Source organism: Bubalus kerabau, chromosome 17 (genome assembly GCF_029407905.1).
Source record: "Bubalus kerabau isolate K-KA32 ecotype Philippines breed swamp buffalo chromosome 17, PCC_UOA_SB_1v2, whole genome shotgun sequence".
Taxonomy (NCBI): domain Eukaryota; kingdom Metazoa; phylum Chordata; class Mammalia; order Artiodactyla; family Bovidae; genus Bubalus; species Bubalus kerabau.
In genome coordinates this window covers 39,096,821-39,114,900 of record NC_073640.1, presented here as the reverse complement: position 1 = coordinate 39,114,900, position 18,080 = coordinate 39,096,821, and the positions used below count along the sequence as shown (strand labels likewise).

At 48.3% G+C, this 18,080-nt stretch overlaps 1 protein-coding gene and 1 long non-coding RNA gene across 4 annotated transcripts in view; one reads left to right on the top strand and one right to left on the bottom strand.

Moving 5' to 3' along the window:
• Positions 1-14,249, bottom strand: part of CDH3 (cadherin 3) — a 45,292-nt gene extending 31,043 nt beyond the window's left edge. The window contains exons 1-2 of the mRNA XM_055551719.1: positions 14,076-14,249; positions 13,744-13,864 (exon numbers count right to left, since the gene is read on the bottom strand). Of these exons, the coding sequence (XP_055407694.1) occupies positions 13,744-13,864; positions 14,076-14,135 (181 nt within the window). The 5' untranslated portion in view covers positions 14,136-14,249. The remainder of the gene's footprint in view (positions 1-13,743; positions 13,865-14,075) is intronic.
• Positions 9,132-14,095, top strand: LOC129631015 (uncharacterized). 3 transcript variants are annotated; one of them, XR_008703852.1, is made up of 4 exons: positions 9,132-9,314; positions 10,108-10,240; positions 11,976-13,334; positions 13,972-14,095. It is a non-coding gene; the product is annotated as an uncharacterized LOC129631015 (long non-coding RNA). The 3 variants fall into 3 exon arrangements; XR_008703851.1 differs by lacking the exon at positions 10,108-10,240; XR_008703853.1 differs by lacking the exons at positions 9,132-9,314; positions 10,108-10,240 and adding an exon at positions 11,140-11,526.
• Positions 14,250-18,080: the final 3,831 nt, after the last annotated feature.

Below are 18,080 nucleotides of genomic sequence, written 5' to 3'. Positions count from 1 at the left end.
CTTTCCAAGCCAAAGAAGTGCAAGATGGAGGAGGGTGAGCAGAATCTGATCTGAGGAGGCCAATAGGCAGAGGCCAAGAGGCATGCTGGGTGGCAGGGGTAGGACAAGGGGAGCCTGTGAGGCATGCTGGGAGCCCAAGGGGCTGTCCCGGGGTATGCTGGAAGATGAAGCATCCCAAGTGTCCTGCCATAGCTGTTTGGCATTCTCAGAGGAGCCAAACTTTGATTCCCAAATGCTGAGAGCAGCACAAGAGGACCCGCTGCCTTGGATGTGTTCATGATGACCCATCACCACAGGATCACCACCGTGGGAAATGCTAAAGAGTCAAGCACAGAGCTAGAGCTGAAACATTTGATGAAAGGCATTCTCAAATGCCTGTTGGTGCAAGGAATGGCTTTACGAAGCCCTTCTCTGATTCACAGAAGTAGAAAATGAAGCTGGATTGTTGAGAAAGCAAGTCAGGAGGGCCAGCTGTGGAGTGATAAAGCAATGGGACTCCTCTCCCTCAAATATCCTCAAGGAAGACTTGGTTAGGAAAACGGATGTGGAAGATCTATTGAAAATGTTCATCTGAAATGACTAAAGTCCTTAATGGGTGGTAGACCTCCATTCTGCTCCTCTTCCAGTTTTTTCACAGTAAATATGTTTTGCAATCAGAAAGAGATGTGATTTTGCCCACCTCTGCCTAGTAAAGTTATATGGCAATTCCATGTTATTGAGGAGGAAGCAATTCTTTCTATGAGAAGTTTTGCCTCTCTGCACAAAGCTCTTTGGAAAGACCTAAATAATGTTACTCAGGTTCTTCTCACCCATGGGAGCTGGGTCCTCCCTTGTACTCTCCAGAGAGAAACTCAAGCTGAGTAGTACTCCACGGCACTCTGGGAGTTCCAGAGACAGTTGACTCAAAGCTCAGTGTTAGTGTGCTGTCAGTGATCCTCACCCGAAGAATGAGAGCAGAGATCTGGAGATTGACCTGGGACCTCTAGGATATCAACCAAAGGTCTGGTGGGCAAAAGTGCTGCACATTGGCCCTGCAGCCTGGGAAGGTGACTTCATATTTAAGCTGTTAATAGTAAGCACTCAACAAATTATTTTTAGTCTCTAAAATGGGAACACACATACATATCCAGGCTCTGGTTAGAGCCAAATAAAATGCATTGTGCTTTTCAAAGCACAATTAAGTATTCAAAACTAGTGACAGTGATTTAAAAAGCAAAACAAAAAAACCAAGAAGGTAAAGGTCATTTGAAATACTGAGGTAAGCAGAAAATTAAGGGAAAAAAAAAATGGATCAACTGCCATTAAGACAAGCATTGGAAGTTAAATTCAAAATGCCATGCTTTTAGAAATTCCCTGGCAGCCCAGTGGTTAGGACTTGGCACTTTCACTGCTGGTGGCCCAGGTTCAGTCCCTGGTCAGGGAACTAAGATCCTTGCAAGCCAAGGGGCCAAAGGAGGTTGGGGGCGGGGGGAGCCACACTTCCATTCACATCTCACAAATCTGTCCCTTTCTTTTATATTCTCTCTAAAAGAGATACACCTAGCTCTTCACAATGGTCTTCATGATATCACACAACAATGGTTCCCAAACACAACTGATAAAATCACCTGGAGAACTTTAAAAAAAAACATTCAGATTCCCTGCTTCCAGCCCACCCATCACTTCCACTGATCAGTTTCTGGAGGTGGATCCAGGGAAGACAGTTCGTTGGTTTTTTAAAGTTCCTGATTCTCACCTTTATTTCTTGTAAGGTAAATTGGTATGGATTTTTGAAGGCGCTTCAGAGTATGTATTAAAATTTCAAATGTCCAGATCCTTCTTCTGACCAACATATATACCTGTCTTTTCAATATCTCCCCCCTGATGCTTAAAAGGCATAATCCATAATCTCAAAATCATTATGTCAAAAAGCAAATTCATGGTCTTCTTTGCTCTTGGCCTAAATCTGGTCCTTTTCCAGTCTCCCAGGGAAGGGCACAGCGTGTAGTCAGCTACACAAACCCAAAATCTGGGTCTCAGCAGCAGCCCAAGGTCTGTGTCTAGAGTACCCGAATTCAAATGTTGGTTTCAGTGACAAGACTTTGAGCAATATGTTTCCATTATCTATAAGATGGGAACGATGCCAGTAATACCTATTTCAGTTAAAGGAGTTACTATTTAGCATAGCGCATAGCCTACAGTTATCTAGCATCCTTTTCTTTGACCATTTCTCCCTCAGACTTTCCTTGCCAGTCAATCGCCAAGACTCATGTCTCTCCATCTCTCCTTCCCCCAGCTTAGTATTTACTATATCATTTTTAGCCTAAATGAATACAGTATTCTCCATTTTAATAAAGGAGGATCTTTTAAAAATTCTATAGATGATACATTTGAGAGGATAATATCACTTCCTGTTTTGAAACTTATCAGTGATGTGCCACTCTTCTCAGGATAAAAACCAAAATCTCTAGTGTGCCCAGTCCCTATCTGCACTGTGTAGCCACAGTGGCCCTCTTAAGTGCATCGTAACCCCTTACCACAGGGCATCTGCACACCCGCTCCTTCAGTTTCTCCTACATTCCCATTCCAATGCTACCCAGTTACCTCCCAACATCTTCCAGATCCAAATTCAAAAATTACTTTCTTAGGAAAACTTTCCCTCAACCCTCCCAAAGTAGGTCAGTTTCCCCTGTTAAAAACTCTCCTGTGCTCAGTCTTGTCCAACTCTTTGCAGCTCCAAGGACTGTAGCCCACCAGACTCCTCTCTATGGAATTTTCCAGCAAGAATTCTGGGGTGGGTTTCTTACTCCAGGGGATCTTCCAGATCCAGAGATAAAACCTGTGTCTCTTGCCTCTTCTGCATTGGGAGGCAGATTCTTTACCACTAGAGCCACCTGGGAAGCCTATGTAACTCTCTTCCACAGGTTTCATTACAACTTGTAATTACACGTTTACTTCTATTGCCTCTCTCTCTTAACTAGTCTGCATAATACCCAAAGGCAAAGACTGTTAGAATCTGCTTATTACTAAATCTCAACACCTAGCACAGTGCCTGACACAAAGTAGGCATTCAGTAATTGTTGAATGAACTACGAAAGTCCCTTAACCCAGCAATTTTGCCTTTAGGAATGCAGTCTAAAGATACGTGTATAACAACTCGTCTAGCTGTAGCAACATGGCTATTATTACCACTGCTAACACCTAACATTTATTTATTTCATGCTTTTTTATACACTAACTCAGCCTTATGAGATCCTCATTATTACCTCTATTTTACAGATGAGGAAACTAAAGCATAGAGGTTAAGCAAATTTACCCAAGTTTCTACAGCTAGTAAGCAGACAGCCTGAACACAGGCACGGTGGCTCTGGAACTCCACACAGTTATATTTTTTGCAGACTTCAGTTGTCAAAATTTGAAATGTTGCTGGAAATACTAAAGTCTCACTTTGCATGCAAAGTTTGAAGAAATTAAAATCTCCCAAATTAAGAAAAATGTAAAAAGTGACATAATTTCAAAACAAGAGACGAGTGAATTATAAGCATCTAATTGTTTTAGAAAAGGCAGAGGAACCAGAGATCAAATTGCCAACATCTGCTGGATCATGGAAAAAGCAAGAGAGTTCCAGAAAAACATCTATTTCTGCTTTACTGACTATGCCAAAGTCTTTGACTGTGTGGATCACAATACACTGTGGAAAATTCTGAAAGAGATGGGAATACCAGACTGCCTGATCTGCTTCTTGAGAAACCTGTATGCAGGTCAGGAAGCAACAGTTAGAACTGGACATGGAACAACAGACTGGTTCCAAATACGAAAAGGAGTGTGTCAAGGCTGTATATTGTCACCCTGCTTATTTAACTTATGTGCAGAGTACATCAAGAGAAACGCTGGACTGCAGGAAACACAAGCTGGAATCAAGATTGCTGGGAGAAATATCAATAACCTCAGATATGCAGATGACACCACCCTTATGGCAGAAAGTGAGGAGGAACTCAAAAGCCTCTTGATGAAAGTGAAAGAGGAGAGTGAAAAAGTTGGCTTAAAGCTCAACATTCAGAAAACAAAGATCATGGCATCTGGTCCCATCACTTCATGGGAAATAGATGGGGAAACAGTGGAAACAGTGGCAGACTTTATTTTGGGGGCTCCAAAATCACTGCAGATGGTGATTGCAGCCATGAAATTAAAAGACGCTTACTCCTTGGAAGGAAAGTTATGACCAACCTAGATAGCATATTCAAAAGCAGAGACATTACTTTGCCAACAAAGGTCCATCTAGTCAAGGCTTTGGTTTTCCCAGTAGTCACGTATGGATGTGAGAGTTGGACTATAAAGAAAGCTGAATGCCGAAGAATGGATGACTTTGAACTGTGGTGTTGGAGAAGACTCTTGAGAGTCCCTTGGACTACAAGGACATCCAACCAGTCCATCCTAAAGGAGATCAGTCCTGGGTGTTCTTTGGAAGGACTGATGCTGAAGCTGAAGCTGAAACTCTAGTACTTTGGCTACCTCATGCGAAGAGTTGACTCATTGGAAAAGACCCTGATGCTGGGAAAGATTGAGGGCAGAAGGAGAAGGGGATGACAGAGGATGAGATAGTTGGATGGCATAACTGACTCAGTGGACATGAGTTTGGGTGGGCTCTGGGAGTTGGTGATTGCCAGGGAGGCCTGGTGTGCTACAGTTCATGGGGTCGCAAAGAGTCGGACATGACTGAGCAACTGAACTGAACTAAATTCCCTTATTCCACACACATACACGTCACATATGTTCATAAGAGGACATGTCTTGAATCATGGGAGTTATGAATTATTTGAGGTTTTCAAGGGTAAATCTTTAACATCAGTGCAATCACCCTGTACAAGACTGTTTATTGCAGTGATATTTGGGTTTAAGGAAAAAAATCCATAAGCACCTCTTAGAAAATAAGATCAGAAATAAGTATTTTCTTTAAGAATGGAAATCAAGTTTTATTCATCAAAATGCTTGCTAACTAGATTTTGAAAACTAAAGAGAAACTTGAGGAAAAGTGCATTTCACTTTGATAAATATCACACTCTCAAGCTTTTAACATCCAAGGAAAATAATACAAGTGCTAATACATTTGATAGTTCACATCTGAGTTCTGCAATTTAAATTTTTAGAATTTTTTATTTCAAATGCTTTTGAAACATTCAGATAATTAAATCTTAAAACAATGGTTAGTGTGAAAACTCATGATTTTTAAATGTTATAGTAACCTTACTAGGCTTACTGCAAAGTCTGTCTTGAAGGTATTATTCAAACATAAAAGTTTAATTTATCTGAATGGGGTCAAGAGGAACAATTTATCCAATCGTCTTTCTGCAGCAGTCTTTCCTAATAAGGTGATTCCTGAGAGTTAGATTTCTAAAAATCCAAACACCTCACAATTTTTACGGTAACTCCCCCCTACTTCCATGTCTGCAGAAGATAAAAATAGGGGGTTAGCTAAATAAATCATGGTATATCTGGCAGGTAGAAAGACTAAGGAGCTGTCAAAAGCAAGATAGAAGTGTATTTACCAGTCTGGAAAGATGTGCGTGAGTCAGTAAGTTAAAAAGAAAAGAAAAAGCAAGTTGTACAATGATTTTAAGTGTGATACAGGTCCAATCCTTGTTCTAAAAATTCCTGTGTGCACACCTAATTTCGTTGTCAAGAAAAAGGTCTACAAGGATTCATGTTCAACTATTAACTGTGCTTATCCTGCAGGAGCAGAACTGAGGAAGAGAAGCACTTTCACGTGTTTATTTTTTATTTGCTTCTGTTGAGATGCAGGGGAGCTCAATGGTTAAAGTTCAGGCAGCTTAGATTTGAATCCAAGTTCTGCTATCTACTATTTTCACAATCCTGGGCACGTTATTTACCTCTCTGGCCTCAGAGGCCTCATCTGTAAAATGGGGTGGTAATAGTATCTACTTCAAGGCATGATATGGTGATTAAACAAGGTAATACATGTAAAATGCTGAGAAGCTGTACCTGTCACATAGTCCATGTTATTATATTATTGAAAAACACTGTCTTTACAGTGAACAAATATTAATGTGAAATCCCAGACAGTGAGCCCAACTCTACACAAACTATATAAAATACTATATATGAAAGGGGGTGTGACAGAAATAGAATGCTCCCTAGGCAATTCCAACAGTCAGCCAAGCTTGCAAACTACTGACTCAAAACCAGCTGGGTTCCAGTTGGGGAACGCAGGAGCATTCTGGAAGCGGAAAAAGACCATAAAAGACCAGAAAATAGTAGGTCTTGAAGCCCTGGTGGGAAGCCCTGGCTGAAGCTGACTCGGGTGAGGGCAGGGTGTGGGCCTGGCATCTTGTTCTGGCTTGTGTGCAGGGAGCCCACATGTAGCTGTCTTCTCTCTGCCTGAAACTACAACAAGATGGGGCTCGTTGGGAGGAGGCAGGCAGCCTTAAGCAAGACACCCAGGATGGCAGCTGAGGCTTCTGGCCTTGCCCTCTATCTGACCAACCACGTCCAGGGTTAGCCATGGAGACGCTTCCCACACAAGAGAGTTAGGGCCACAAGGCCGAGGAGCTGGGACCAGAGCACCTGCCTGAGGCCCAGAAGCCTGGTCTCCCTCGCCTGCGCCCAGACGGACACCATCAGGTGTGTCCTTTGACAACAGCCCAAACAACTTCTGAACAGACCTGAACTGGGGAGGGTGGAAGACAGTTCCAGTGGGGAAAATACTAGTTTCCAAACTTGGGGGAGGAATCTTCTCAGAAAAACCCACAGGCATACCATTAATTCCAGGGAAAGCAGAGACTTCTTAAAGTTAACGTGAGACCCTGAGGTCTGACCTCCCTGCTGGGCAAGATCAACCTGTCTCTAGTCTCCAGCACAGGTTTGAGGCTTCTTGCTAAGGGAGATGCAGTTTCAAGCTGATCCCATGTGTTCTCAAGCAAGGAAGAGTGCGGTCACTGAGACTGAGGAGGAAGAGGAAAGCCTGGGCTCAGGCCTCCCTGGCCGCATTCCCAATCTAGCCCCTGGGACACTCAGAGTCTGGAGGGAGGGCCGCTCTCTCCTCCTCCTAGGGTTCTGTGTGGCCCACAGACGCTCTGGGAGCAGGAAGCAGCCCCCAGCCCTCCCGCCTCTTAGCTGTGTGGCCCTGGCTCCGAGCCCTCTCCTCGGATGGCAGTGACAGAGCCACAGCTGTGAGCTCAAAGACAGGGTAAAGGGAGGAAGGAAAGTGTTCACTGGGCTCTCCTCCCCAGGAGGAGGTGTTTTGGTTCACTGAGCAAACAGCAGGACCCCAGGACCCTGAAGTTCATCAGGATCCTGGCAGCCACAGCCTGGAGGGATTTTGGTCAGTCTGAGGAATTTGCAGGCTACTGATGTTCTAGGAGACCCGCAACCTCATGGGTGCCCAAATTTGGCTGGGAGAGCAGGGTGGGTGCTGGATATCAAGCTCCTCCACTCAGAGCAGGGCTGGGGGAGGTCCTTGATGCTGGGAGCAGGTGAATATGGGGTGAGGAGAGGGAGGAGATGAACCACCAGAACTGACAGTGAGCACTGTCCACTGTGGCGCCTGGTATCTGGGCGCTCCCTATTCCCCCACATCCTACAAGGGAGGCTGGGGGCCTGGATGGAACTGTCCCCTCCACAGCCCCTCCCCTATCACTCCAGATCCTGGTGATTAACAGAGGCCTGCCTGTGGAGGGAACAGGAATTCAGAGGTCTCGGGTCAGATGTTAACTATTTCCAATCTTCCCCAGCGTAGCTAAAGCCAGAGGACTCACAACCCTGACTCCCAAGTACCTCACATGTAGGAGTCCAACCTGCTTCAAGTTCTGACTCCACAATCTACTGGCTGGGTGACCTTGGAGGAGTTACAAAGTCACAGGCCTAGATTTCCTATCCAGTGAAATGGGGCCAATTCCGCTCCCCTCATGGGGCTTTTAGGAGGATTAAAGGGGCTTATTACATAAAGTACGGAGTGTAGTTTCTGGAACTCAGTAAGCGCTCCAGTAAATGGTATTTAGGTTGTTTTTTTTCTGATTTGTTTTGTTTGAAAGCCCTTCTGTGCCAGCCCTGCTGCCTGGTAATGCCAGCTAACTCAATGAAACGAGGGGGAAGATTCAGCTGAGGCTGACCACGTCTTTAGGTCTGGGAAAAGTCAGGAGTCGAGAAGGGATGGTGGAGGTGGGCCCAGGGTCCTGGATCCAGAGGAGACTTACGAGACACTGGGCTCCATGAGGGCACACCTGGAACTCTAGCCACACCGCCTGCCTTTCCCAAACACCATGCTGCCTCTCTTACGGGGGATGGAAATTCTGAGCTGGACTGGACTCTCCTACTTCGCTTTTGTTCTCCACACCTTACGCTCCATGGTCCAGCCAGACTAAACGTGTTTAAGTTCCTGGACCCCATATGCTGTTCCCTTGGCAGGAACACTCCCTGCCACCCGTCATGTCCCAACCCCTTCCCCAGCCTCTGCCTTGGATATCACTTCCTCCAGGTGCCCTCCACCTCCAGGAGCACATCAGCAGCCTTTCATATGTGACTTTATATTTTTCTCCCTTGATTTTCTCCCTTGATATATATATATATAAAATTATTTTGTCCATCTCCCCCCATTAGTAGGTGGAAGGGCCTGCAAAGCCACTAAGGTATACCCGGCACCCAGAGCTTCACACTTGGTAGGTGCTCAATAGGTATTTGCTGAATGAAGGATTCACTATTAAAATTGCCTGGTGACTGATCTGTTTCCTCCTGTAGTTAGGGAGCTCACTGAGGTGAAGAAGCTACGGGCCTTGCTTGCCTGTGAAATCCGAGCACCCAGCAGGTACTCAGGCGTTTGCTGGCGGCATAACAACCAGTCAGCTTGGCCTTGAGTCTCAGACACCTCACTGCCTCTGTGACGAGGGAGGAGCTGGACTCGACCACCTTGGCCACATGAGAAGGCTGCCACCCACCCACACGCTAGTCAGGACAGACATCTCCACCCAGGAAAACGTTCTCACCTGAGAAATTCAGGGCCCTTTCCAGATTTCCCTTCTACTTTGGAGGAGTGTGACAAGCATGAGCTTAAGGACAAATAAAGGAAAGGATTTCTCCCTCAAAACAAAGGACGTCATCAGGTATTTAATAAAGAACTGCTGTCTCTTAGCACAGGGCCAGGTGGGAAGCAGGAACCCAGAGGGGATGAGTCTGGGAAGGAGACTGTTGGGAGAAGGGGATGGTAGATAAAACCCAGAAGAGGCTCAGCAACTTCAAGACACAGAAAAGCTGACATCTCAGTACTCGGCCACTGTGCTGAGATCCCAGGTAATCCTCAGTCAACCCAGCAATTAAGCTCCCAGGTATGTACCTAACCAACCCGCCTCTACAGTTTCACTTGAACAGTGGGGTTCGCGCAGCACTAGCTGTAATAGCCAAAAAAATGGAAACTTCTCAGATGCCCATCAACAGCAGGAGTGTGGATGGTCCCATGACGAATACTATGGAGGAATGACAGTCTACCACAACCACATCCAGAACTATGCAAGAATCCCGAATGTGCAATGAAAGAAGCCAGATCCAAGAGGATATTCAGTTCAAATATAGGCGAATCAATCCATGGTATTTGAAGTCCTGATAGTGGTTTTCTTGGGAAGGCTAGAGATGGGGAGGGAAGTGGCATCTGAGGTGCTGATAATGCTGTCTCTTAATGTGTGTGCTATAGGGACATGGGTGTTTTAAGTGTGATGTTCAGTTACAGTGGTTCTTTGAATGGAGATGGTTCAGCCTCAGGACAGAGGACTCCATTGCTTTGGGGAGGACGCCACTGCTTTGGGGAAAGAGGACCTTCTCTCTCTCCTCCTCCTCCATCATCCTCCAAACGCTCTGCAGAGCTATCGTTTCCTAGAAATTCAAGCTTGTGGTAGGCCATGCCTTCCTCACACAGCAGGGAGGTGAGGGCACTCTGCACGGGTAACCTAGGAACAGAGTGTGTGAAGAGGTGGGAGGGGAGACTAGAGGTTTGAGACCTGCTCCCCAGGCACCAGCTAACGGTGATGAACGTCAGGCTTTGGCAACCAACCCTACTTGGCTGCTGAGCTAGGAAGGCAAGCCAGGTGGGCTAGAAGCCCCAGTTCCCAACTATTCATTCCACAGAGGCAGATTTATTGGACACCATGGAATCCCATTGGGTGTAAACCCTGGCCTTACTGCTGACTTCCCTGGAGACCTCTTGCCAAGTTTCTTACCCTCATTTTACAGCTGAGGGGGAGATATCACCACCTTTATGGTAAGGCACTTATAAGCATAAAAAATAACTAATCTTAGACAGTTAGCTTCTCCATGGCTGAGTCTTAGTTTTGTTCATTTTTTTAGCCATAGTTCAAGAGTAGTGCCTGATACACGCAGCTGTTAAATACATGTTTACTGAAAAAATAACATGTAAATAGACAGCCTAGCCCATAATGGCAGCTCCAAAACAAAAGGCGATTTTTATACAAGTTGAAATAAGCAAAACCATCTTGACGTTAACTCCTGCTCAGTCAGATTTATTACTGAACTTTGAAGTTTTCTACCAGAGCTAATGAGTGTTAGCTTTAATCTTACCCAATACTGACTAAGGGTGAGTTGAACTTGTGCAGGGGCCATAATGAAGTACTGGATTTCTTTTACTGTAATTAAGCTGCTTCTCTCAACCATTCACCATGAAGAATGTATAGACCACTTGAAGTCACTCACTTTTAATCACTACACCAATACCACACAACCTCCTTCTTCCCACATCACCTTTGTCTTTGCTTTTAGACCACACTTGAAGGAAGGCAGACTCCAGAATGTGGGGTTGGGGCAGGGGAATATTCCTGCTCTACCTCCTTCCAGATTAACCTCTCACTCTTGGTCTCTGTAAGCCTGGCTTTATCTGACCCAAGCCCCCATCACTAGGACACTTAAGAGACTGCATTCAAGCTGGTTTCCTCTGCAGGTGTGTCTCTGGAAAACTATGATGAAAAGGAATAAATGATTAAGTCCTCTTGAGGTAGAAGGCTACTGTTGGTGGGATTTGGTGCCCCAACATTGCACTTCTTCATTTCATCCACCTCCCACTTTCCGGTGGTTTAAAAAAAAACAAACATTCCAGGAAACTTGGGAGTCAGAAACCTCCATTCAAGACCTATTGAGTCACTGCAGAGATGACTTTGGCAAAGTCACAACCACTGAAGTTTCATCTGTAAAATGGGCAGAACTTCACAAGATTGTCATAACTTTTGCAAATACCTCCTGGGACCTATAAATACCAGGTCCTGGGCATAGACCTAGAAGTGAAAGTCATATCTGTGACCCTCAAGGAAGCTCACGAGTTTAGCCTAGGGAATTGAATCCATTAAGCTGTTCCTATGTTTCTCCACCTCTAAAACCTCCAGTAGGATTGAGATACAGTTTCTGAAGTCCCAGCTCTGGGATTAAAAGCTCAAGTTGTTTAAATGTACCTCACCAGCTTCAAGAGAACGTCAGGAGGATAAAGCAAGCTCAGAGTTGTGCAAATGCTTTGAAGAGGAAAGTGCACATACAAACAAGGTATTAATTATATCAGATAATGTCTTTGAGCTCAACTTCATAGACACCTGTGAAGTTCATAACCCGAGGGCAGACAACAGGGGCAATTGTTCCTTGGCTATAGGGAAACTGTTGTCTGCTTGGCCAAACTTGAGAGTTTGTATGTACCCTCAGGTCAACCCTTTTAACATGGCTGGAGCCAGGCTGGGGCTCCCTCGTATTGAGGATAGGGAGCTGGTATGGAGGAAGGGAGGTAGAAAAGGTATCAGCTGTTGAGGACTAAAAGGAGAAATACCACTTTTTTGCTGCAGAGTTCCAATTTATTGGACAAATTGGGCGCAGAAACTTGCTTTTACTTAAAAAGAAGGCAGCATCCCATTTCATGGGAAGACTCCTCTAAGAACTCAGCACAGGGAGCTCTGCTCAAGGTTAGCCAAGCACGTTAACCCACCTTTTGTTTTATAACCCAGGTGTGCTGCTGGCCTGAACCCACCATTTTTACAACCATAAACCAGACATCCAAGAAAGCAGAATTTTCTCAAAAGGTTTAACATGACTGACGTCACTGAGAAGCAAGCACTTGGCAACCGGACCGTGAAATCGAAAACCTGATCACCACTTCCCCACAACAATCTCAAGCTTAGTGAAGTGACAGTTAATCTGATATTTCTTCCTTCAGTAAGAAAGATAAGGTGCAGACTACAGTCAAAGCCATAGCCTGCTCTCCCAGAGTATAGCTGGAGAACTTGACAATGAGGGGGAGGGGGTACAGATTTGGCAGAAGTCTGGTTAGCAATAAAGCTTCCTCAGGGAGCCGGAATTGGATTTGGGGCCCTGCCCAAGTTAACATTTTTACAGGTTGGCTGAGCTGCAGTTTGTTAGCCAGTCAGTAATAAACCCATGTGCAAGAATTTAAAGTTTATGAGGCATGGCCTCTTAATGCTTCTCCTCAGCTCCCTGCAGCCAAGAGTTTAAGGAGCTTGGCCTAGCCTGGGTGTTAATTGTTTTGTCAATCTGCAGAGTTATTTGGTGGGGGTGGCGGGGAGAAGGAAAAAAGGCTTCCACCGACTGTAGGCACCCAATCCTCTTTTCAAGAGACAAAGGAGAGCCTTTCTATCCCCCAGCAATCCCCACATTCAAGCTCTGGGAATCCGTACCTGAGGTGAAGGGTAGGCTGATGTGGGAATCAGTAAAATGCTAGGTGGCACAGGTTTTTAAATTGCTTTGAAAATTTTAACTGTAGATCCCCTACCCAGAAAAATCCACACAGAAACTCTTAAACAACTTTACAGGTTAAGGATCCTCTGGACCCCACCCAAGGATCCTGGGATACACTTGTTTAAGAAGTTGGGTTTGAGCGGTTGGAGGAGCCCCCACTGTCTTGGATGGAGGGAAAGAGGCCACCATCTGCCCCTCAGCTGCCTGAGTCTCATAATACAGTGGTTCTGCTCATCAGAGTACCCTCCCCCCTCCACCTCAAGTTTTTAAACTTGAGGTGGTGGTGGGGGGCAAGTAATTGTGAGATAAAAAATGAGCTTTGATTCCCCATCGGCCTACAGATGGAGACTTTCCGGCTTCTGGATCTCCACTCCCTCAAGTACCCTAACATTCCAGTCCCGAGACACTGGGGGTCGGGGGTGTCCCCAGGGTGTAATGGCCCCAGTTCAGGTGTGCCAGGCCCAGTTTCCAGGCAGGCTGCAGGGGCGCAGGCCCTCCGGGAAGGGCAGGGTTAAGAGTGCATTCCAGCTGCCGGGAGAGAAGGGGGGCGAGGGGAGGGAGCGCGAAGAAGAGAAACAGACCGGGTCTGTCTGTCGGAGACACAAAGCACGGTACACAAAGGGGGCCCTAGAGGGGCGAAGGGGGCTGCCCGGGGCACGGCTCATCCCCACACCTGCGAGGGGGCTGGGGAGGAATGTGGACGGCGCATTCCTCCACTGGGGCCAGCAGGGGAGAGCTTCCCATGCCGGGCGGGGAGAGTAGCCCAGCCGCCCAGCACCCTGAAGGAGGGGGGCAAGGTAAGCCGCCGCAGAGGGACAAGGAGGGGCTGGACGTCAGAGGGCTCTACGCTCTCCGGCCTTTCCCTTCGGCCGCCCACCCCTCTTCAAGTCCCCGGGATGCTGTCTGCGCCTCCCCCACACCTGAGGCGGCGCCAGGAGTTCCCCGCGGCAGCCTGGACACCCCACGTGCGGCCCCCGCTCCGCAGTTCCACAGGCGGGCCCGGGGGTGGGGGGTCCTTACCTTTTCCCAGCGCCTGGCCCGGCTCCAGCTCCGCGCCTCGCGCCTCCAAGGTCACTTCAGCTTCCCCGAAGCCTGCCCGGCACGGTTCCGAGGCCGCGCGCGGCAGCCAGTAAACCTGTGCCTGAGGGAAGGAGGGAAAGAGGGAGGCTGGGTCATAGGCGTGCCCGGCCCTGCAAACCCATCCCGGGGAGTCCTCACAGGCTGTCCCGGACAACCCTGGCCCCACAGAGCCCAGCCCCGCGCTCTCCCCGACGCCACTGCCGCGTGCGGACCCCGCCCGCCAGCCCTCTGAGGAGCGTTCCGGCCGGGGTCAGGCCAAGGCAATGGAGTACCTGGAGTAGGAGAAAGAAGCGCAGGAGGAGGGACGCGAGAGGCCCACCACGGAGCCCCATGGCTGGAGAAAGAGGGGTGAAAAGCTGCCGCAACAGCGGACTAGTGCTCCGCTAAGCTCAGCGTGAGCCGTCGAGAACCGCGGCCCGCGGGAGCCGGAGGGAGGGGGCCAGGTGAGCGCAGGTAGGTGCTGATTGGTCCAGCGCCGAAAAATCCCGCCCTCTCGCAGGTGGGGCCGTGGTTGGCGCGGTGGAGGCACCCAAGACCCCCCCCCTCCCCCCCCCCCCCCCCCCCAGTCTTCTCCCGTTCCCTCCTGCGTTCTCTTGGCTTTTCTGGAATTCCTCCCGGCAGGGACCCAGGCCCTGTCTTGCAGCTTCTGAGTTCGAGAGGGAAAAAAAACCCCAACCCACCCTCTCCTCAGCCTTCGCAGCAGGGGAAGAAAAAGGTCTCTATGCCTTGCGGCTAGAGTGGAAAAAAGAAGTGGAGATGCATCTGAACCCGGCTGGAAACAGAGGCGCCGCGTTCATGCTTCCTTGAGGCGCTCTGTTACCCAAAGCTTTGATGGAGGCCGGGTGTGTCCGCCCCACACCCGGCGACAGCGGGGGCGCGCGGGGGGTGGTACCTCCTGCCTCTTTCCAACCTCCCACGTCAGCCTGCTCCCAGGTCTCCAGGGTTTAAAACTGGCAGTGAGGTCACCAGGGACCGCGTTACAAAATCTGCTACAACTCACGGAAGACTCATTACTTCCCTGGCACAGCCGAACAAATGGAGGCTGGGAGAGAAGATTCCAGAGTTCGAAGCCGTGGTGGCACCAAAAGGTGCGAGGCAGAGAGGTGGTTGTTAACCCCAGCATCTCAGGCAACCTCCCCACCCCCACCCCACCCCCACGTCAGATACATAATTAACAATTTCTCAACTTGTGAAAACGCAAATAAAGGCTTTTTTTTTTTTTTAATCGCGACTGTTTTTATTGGTCTGCAGTACTGAGTATAATCTAAGTGAAAAGTGCTGGCTGCGCGGAGCAGCCTTTCCGTGAACCTCCCTTCAAAACAGCTCTTCTGCATCCTTCCAGGGAGCAGACGGCGGAGCTGGGCGGGATTCGTCTCTCTACTGCATACCCAAAGGGCCCTCCCCCTGGCCACACGCAAATGGGCCATGGGCCCTGAAACGATCCTGACTCAGTCGCTCCACAGTGCACGCCGTCTCCGCACCGAGCTGAGCTTTCCCGGCCAGTCCCAGCCTCTTGTTCCCGGAGCCCTTCCCACTTTCCTTAGCTGTCTTGAGAATTTCAGGCTGACTCCTCATCCCTTTTCTCTCTTCTCCCCATCTCACATTCAGAAGTTTGAGGAAGAGACTGCAGTCTCTAAGTATAGTGTTTTGTTTGTTTGTTTGTTTGGCCCTCAAAGGCTAACCTGGAAGCCTGCCTGTCTTTACCACCAGGCCTGCAGCGAAGAAGAGGTCGGTTTGCGCTGTGACGGTGGGAGTTCTCTTTCAAAACGATCTTTGGCTCTGGGGGCGCACCGCCTGCGCTTAAGCCAGGATTCCACCACTTATTAGCGTGGTGGCCTCAGGCTAGTGAAATAACACCTCTGAGCCTCAGTTTTGCATGCCTCTAGTGGGGCTATTGTGCTAACTGGTCTCTAAAATACTAGGATTGAATGAATTAATGCAAATAGAAGAGGATTAAGTTAATTAACACGTTTAAAATGCTAAACTCAGCACTTGGCATAGAGCAAGTGCCCAAACGTTGCCTGGTATTATAGCTTTAGGATCCAGCTCACTGGTCCCCTTCCTTTGCCTCACGAGCCGTTTATCTCTGTAGTACCCTCAGGATCCCCAAACTAAGAGAATAAGAAACGCTGTAATCCTTCAAGTTCACGACTGATGGTAAAGCGAGCAATTGCATCTGGTATCAGGGGAGCGCTCGGTTATCCGGCCTGTGGTCCCGGCAGCTGGTGGCTGGGGAGGGCCACGCGCGGTTAAAACCCAAATCCATTTGCTGAGCACCAGCCCCCCTTGCCTCGCGCCTCTCTCTCCCGTAGGGGTCGCTTTCCGTGCCCGAGGGGAGGTTAGATAACCGAGCAGAGGCTTTTCCAGGCGGCGCCGGCCCGAGACTGTACCCGGGGGGCCCCGCCTACCCTCGCCTAGCAGGTTCCCCTGCGCCCGCCCGGAACCAGATGAAGCCATTAGGCGGACAGTTAAACACCAACGAGCGTCGGGATACAGGCCCTAATTAAGTAAACACCCGACTGGAGGGCTGTTGAGCGCGGCTCATTTCCGTCTCCTTCCAGAGCACTCAGCATTCCGGGGAGGGGGGGAGGGGAGAGGTGGGGAGCGGAGAAGCTGAGAGTCAGCTCTTCTGCCTGCACCATGGACCACACTGCTGGCTTCCCTGTAGCTCCCCTAGCCGTCCGTTCGTTCATTCAATTAGGAGATACTTGCTGACAGCCTGCTGTGTGCCAAGCACTGGAGATACAACACTGAATGAAACAAACACACCCGCAACCTTGGAGCTTCCATTCCAGATTGTGAGGAAAATAAGTAAATATATATATACATATTTATATACTTATATAGGAAAATAAGTATAAATATATAGAGAGGAAAATAATATACTTATAAGGAAAATAAATATATAGCATGTTAGTCAATATGTGCTATGCAGTAAAGAACAGAATCAGTTCAGTTCAGTTGCTCAGTCGTGTCTGACTCTGCGACACCATGAATCGCAGCCCACCAGGCCTCCCTGTCCATCACCAACTCCCGGAGTTCACTGAGACTCATGTTCATCGCGTCGGTGATGCCATCCAGCCATCTCATCCTCTGTCGTCCCCTTATCCTCTTGCCCCCAATCCCTCCCAGCATCAGAGTCTTTTCCAATGAGTCAACTCTTCGCATGAGGTGGCCAAAGTACTGCAGTTTCAGCTTTAGCATCATTCCTTCCAAAGAAATCCCAGGGCTCATCTCCTTCAGAATGGACTGGTTGGATCTCCTTGCAGTCCAAGGGACTCTCAGGAGTCTTCTCCAACACCACAGTTCAAAATCATCCATTCTTCGGTGCTCAGCCTTCTTCACAGTCCAACGCTCACATCCATACATGACCACAGGAAAAACCATAGCCTTGACTAGACAGACCTTTGTTGGCAAAGTAATGTCTCTGCTTTTGAATATGCTGTCTAGGTTGGTCACAACTTTCCTTCCAAGGAGCAAGCGTCTTTTAATTTCATGGCTGCAGTCACCATCTGCAGTGATTTTGGAGCCCAGAAAAATAAAGTCTGACACTGTTTCCACTGTTTCCCCATCTATTTCCCATGAAGTCATGGGACTGGATGCCATGATCTTCGTTTTCTGAATGTTGAGTTTTAAGCCAACTTTTTCACTCTCCACTTTCATCAAGAGGCTTTTGAGTTCCTCCTCACTTTCTGCCATAAGGGTGGTGTCATCTGCATATCTGAGGTTATTGATATTTCTCCCGGCAATCTTGATTCCAGCTTGTGTTTCTTCCAGTCCAGAATGGGAAGTGCCAATTCACGGGACAGAAGGCAGAGTTGAAAACTATGAATAATGTGATCCGGAAGGTGGTTTTAGGTCAGGATCTATCGGGAGAGAGAATCCAGCCACATGTTGATTGAAGTCTTAGTGAAGGGACTGGAGGAATGGGCAGAGTTCAGGGGTGTTGAAGGTCCGGAGATAGCAGCAGCAGAAAGGCAGCTACAACTTGGGAGGTCTGGATGGCAAAGGGAGGAAATGCTGTCACTGGGAGTCAGGGGTTGGGGCTGGGGGAGCTGGAGTGTGGAGGACCACCCCTCTCAACTGGAGCTGCAGTCTGGGAGGGACAGGACACTTGCTCAGAGCAGAGCAGGGAGGATGTGTGTGTGGTGGGGGGAAACAACCCAACGTCTCTCTCCTTTCACCTTTCATCTTCTGGCATTGCCTCCCATGGACCAAATCCACGCAGAAGCCTGAGGGCAAGAAAGCAAGAGAAAGGCAGAAAATGAAGGAGGGGC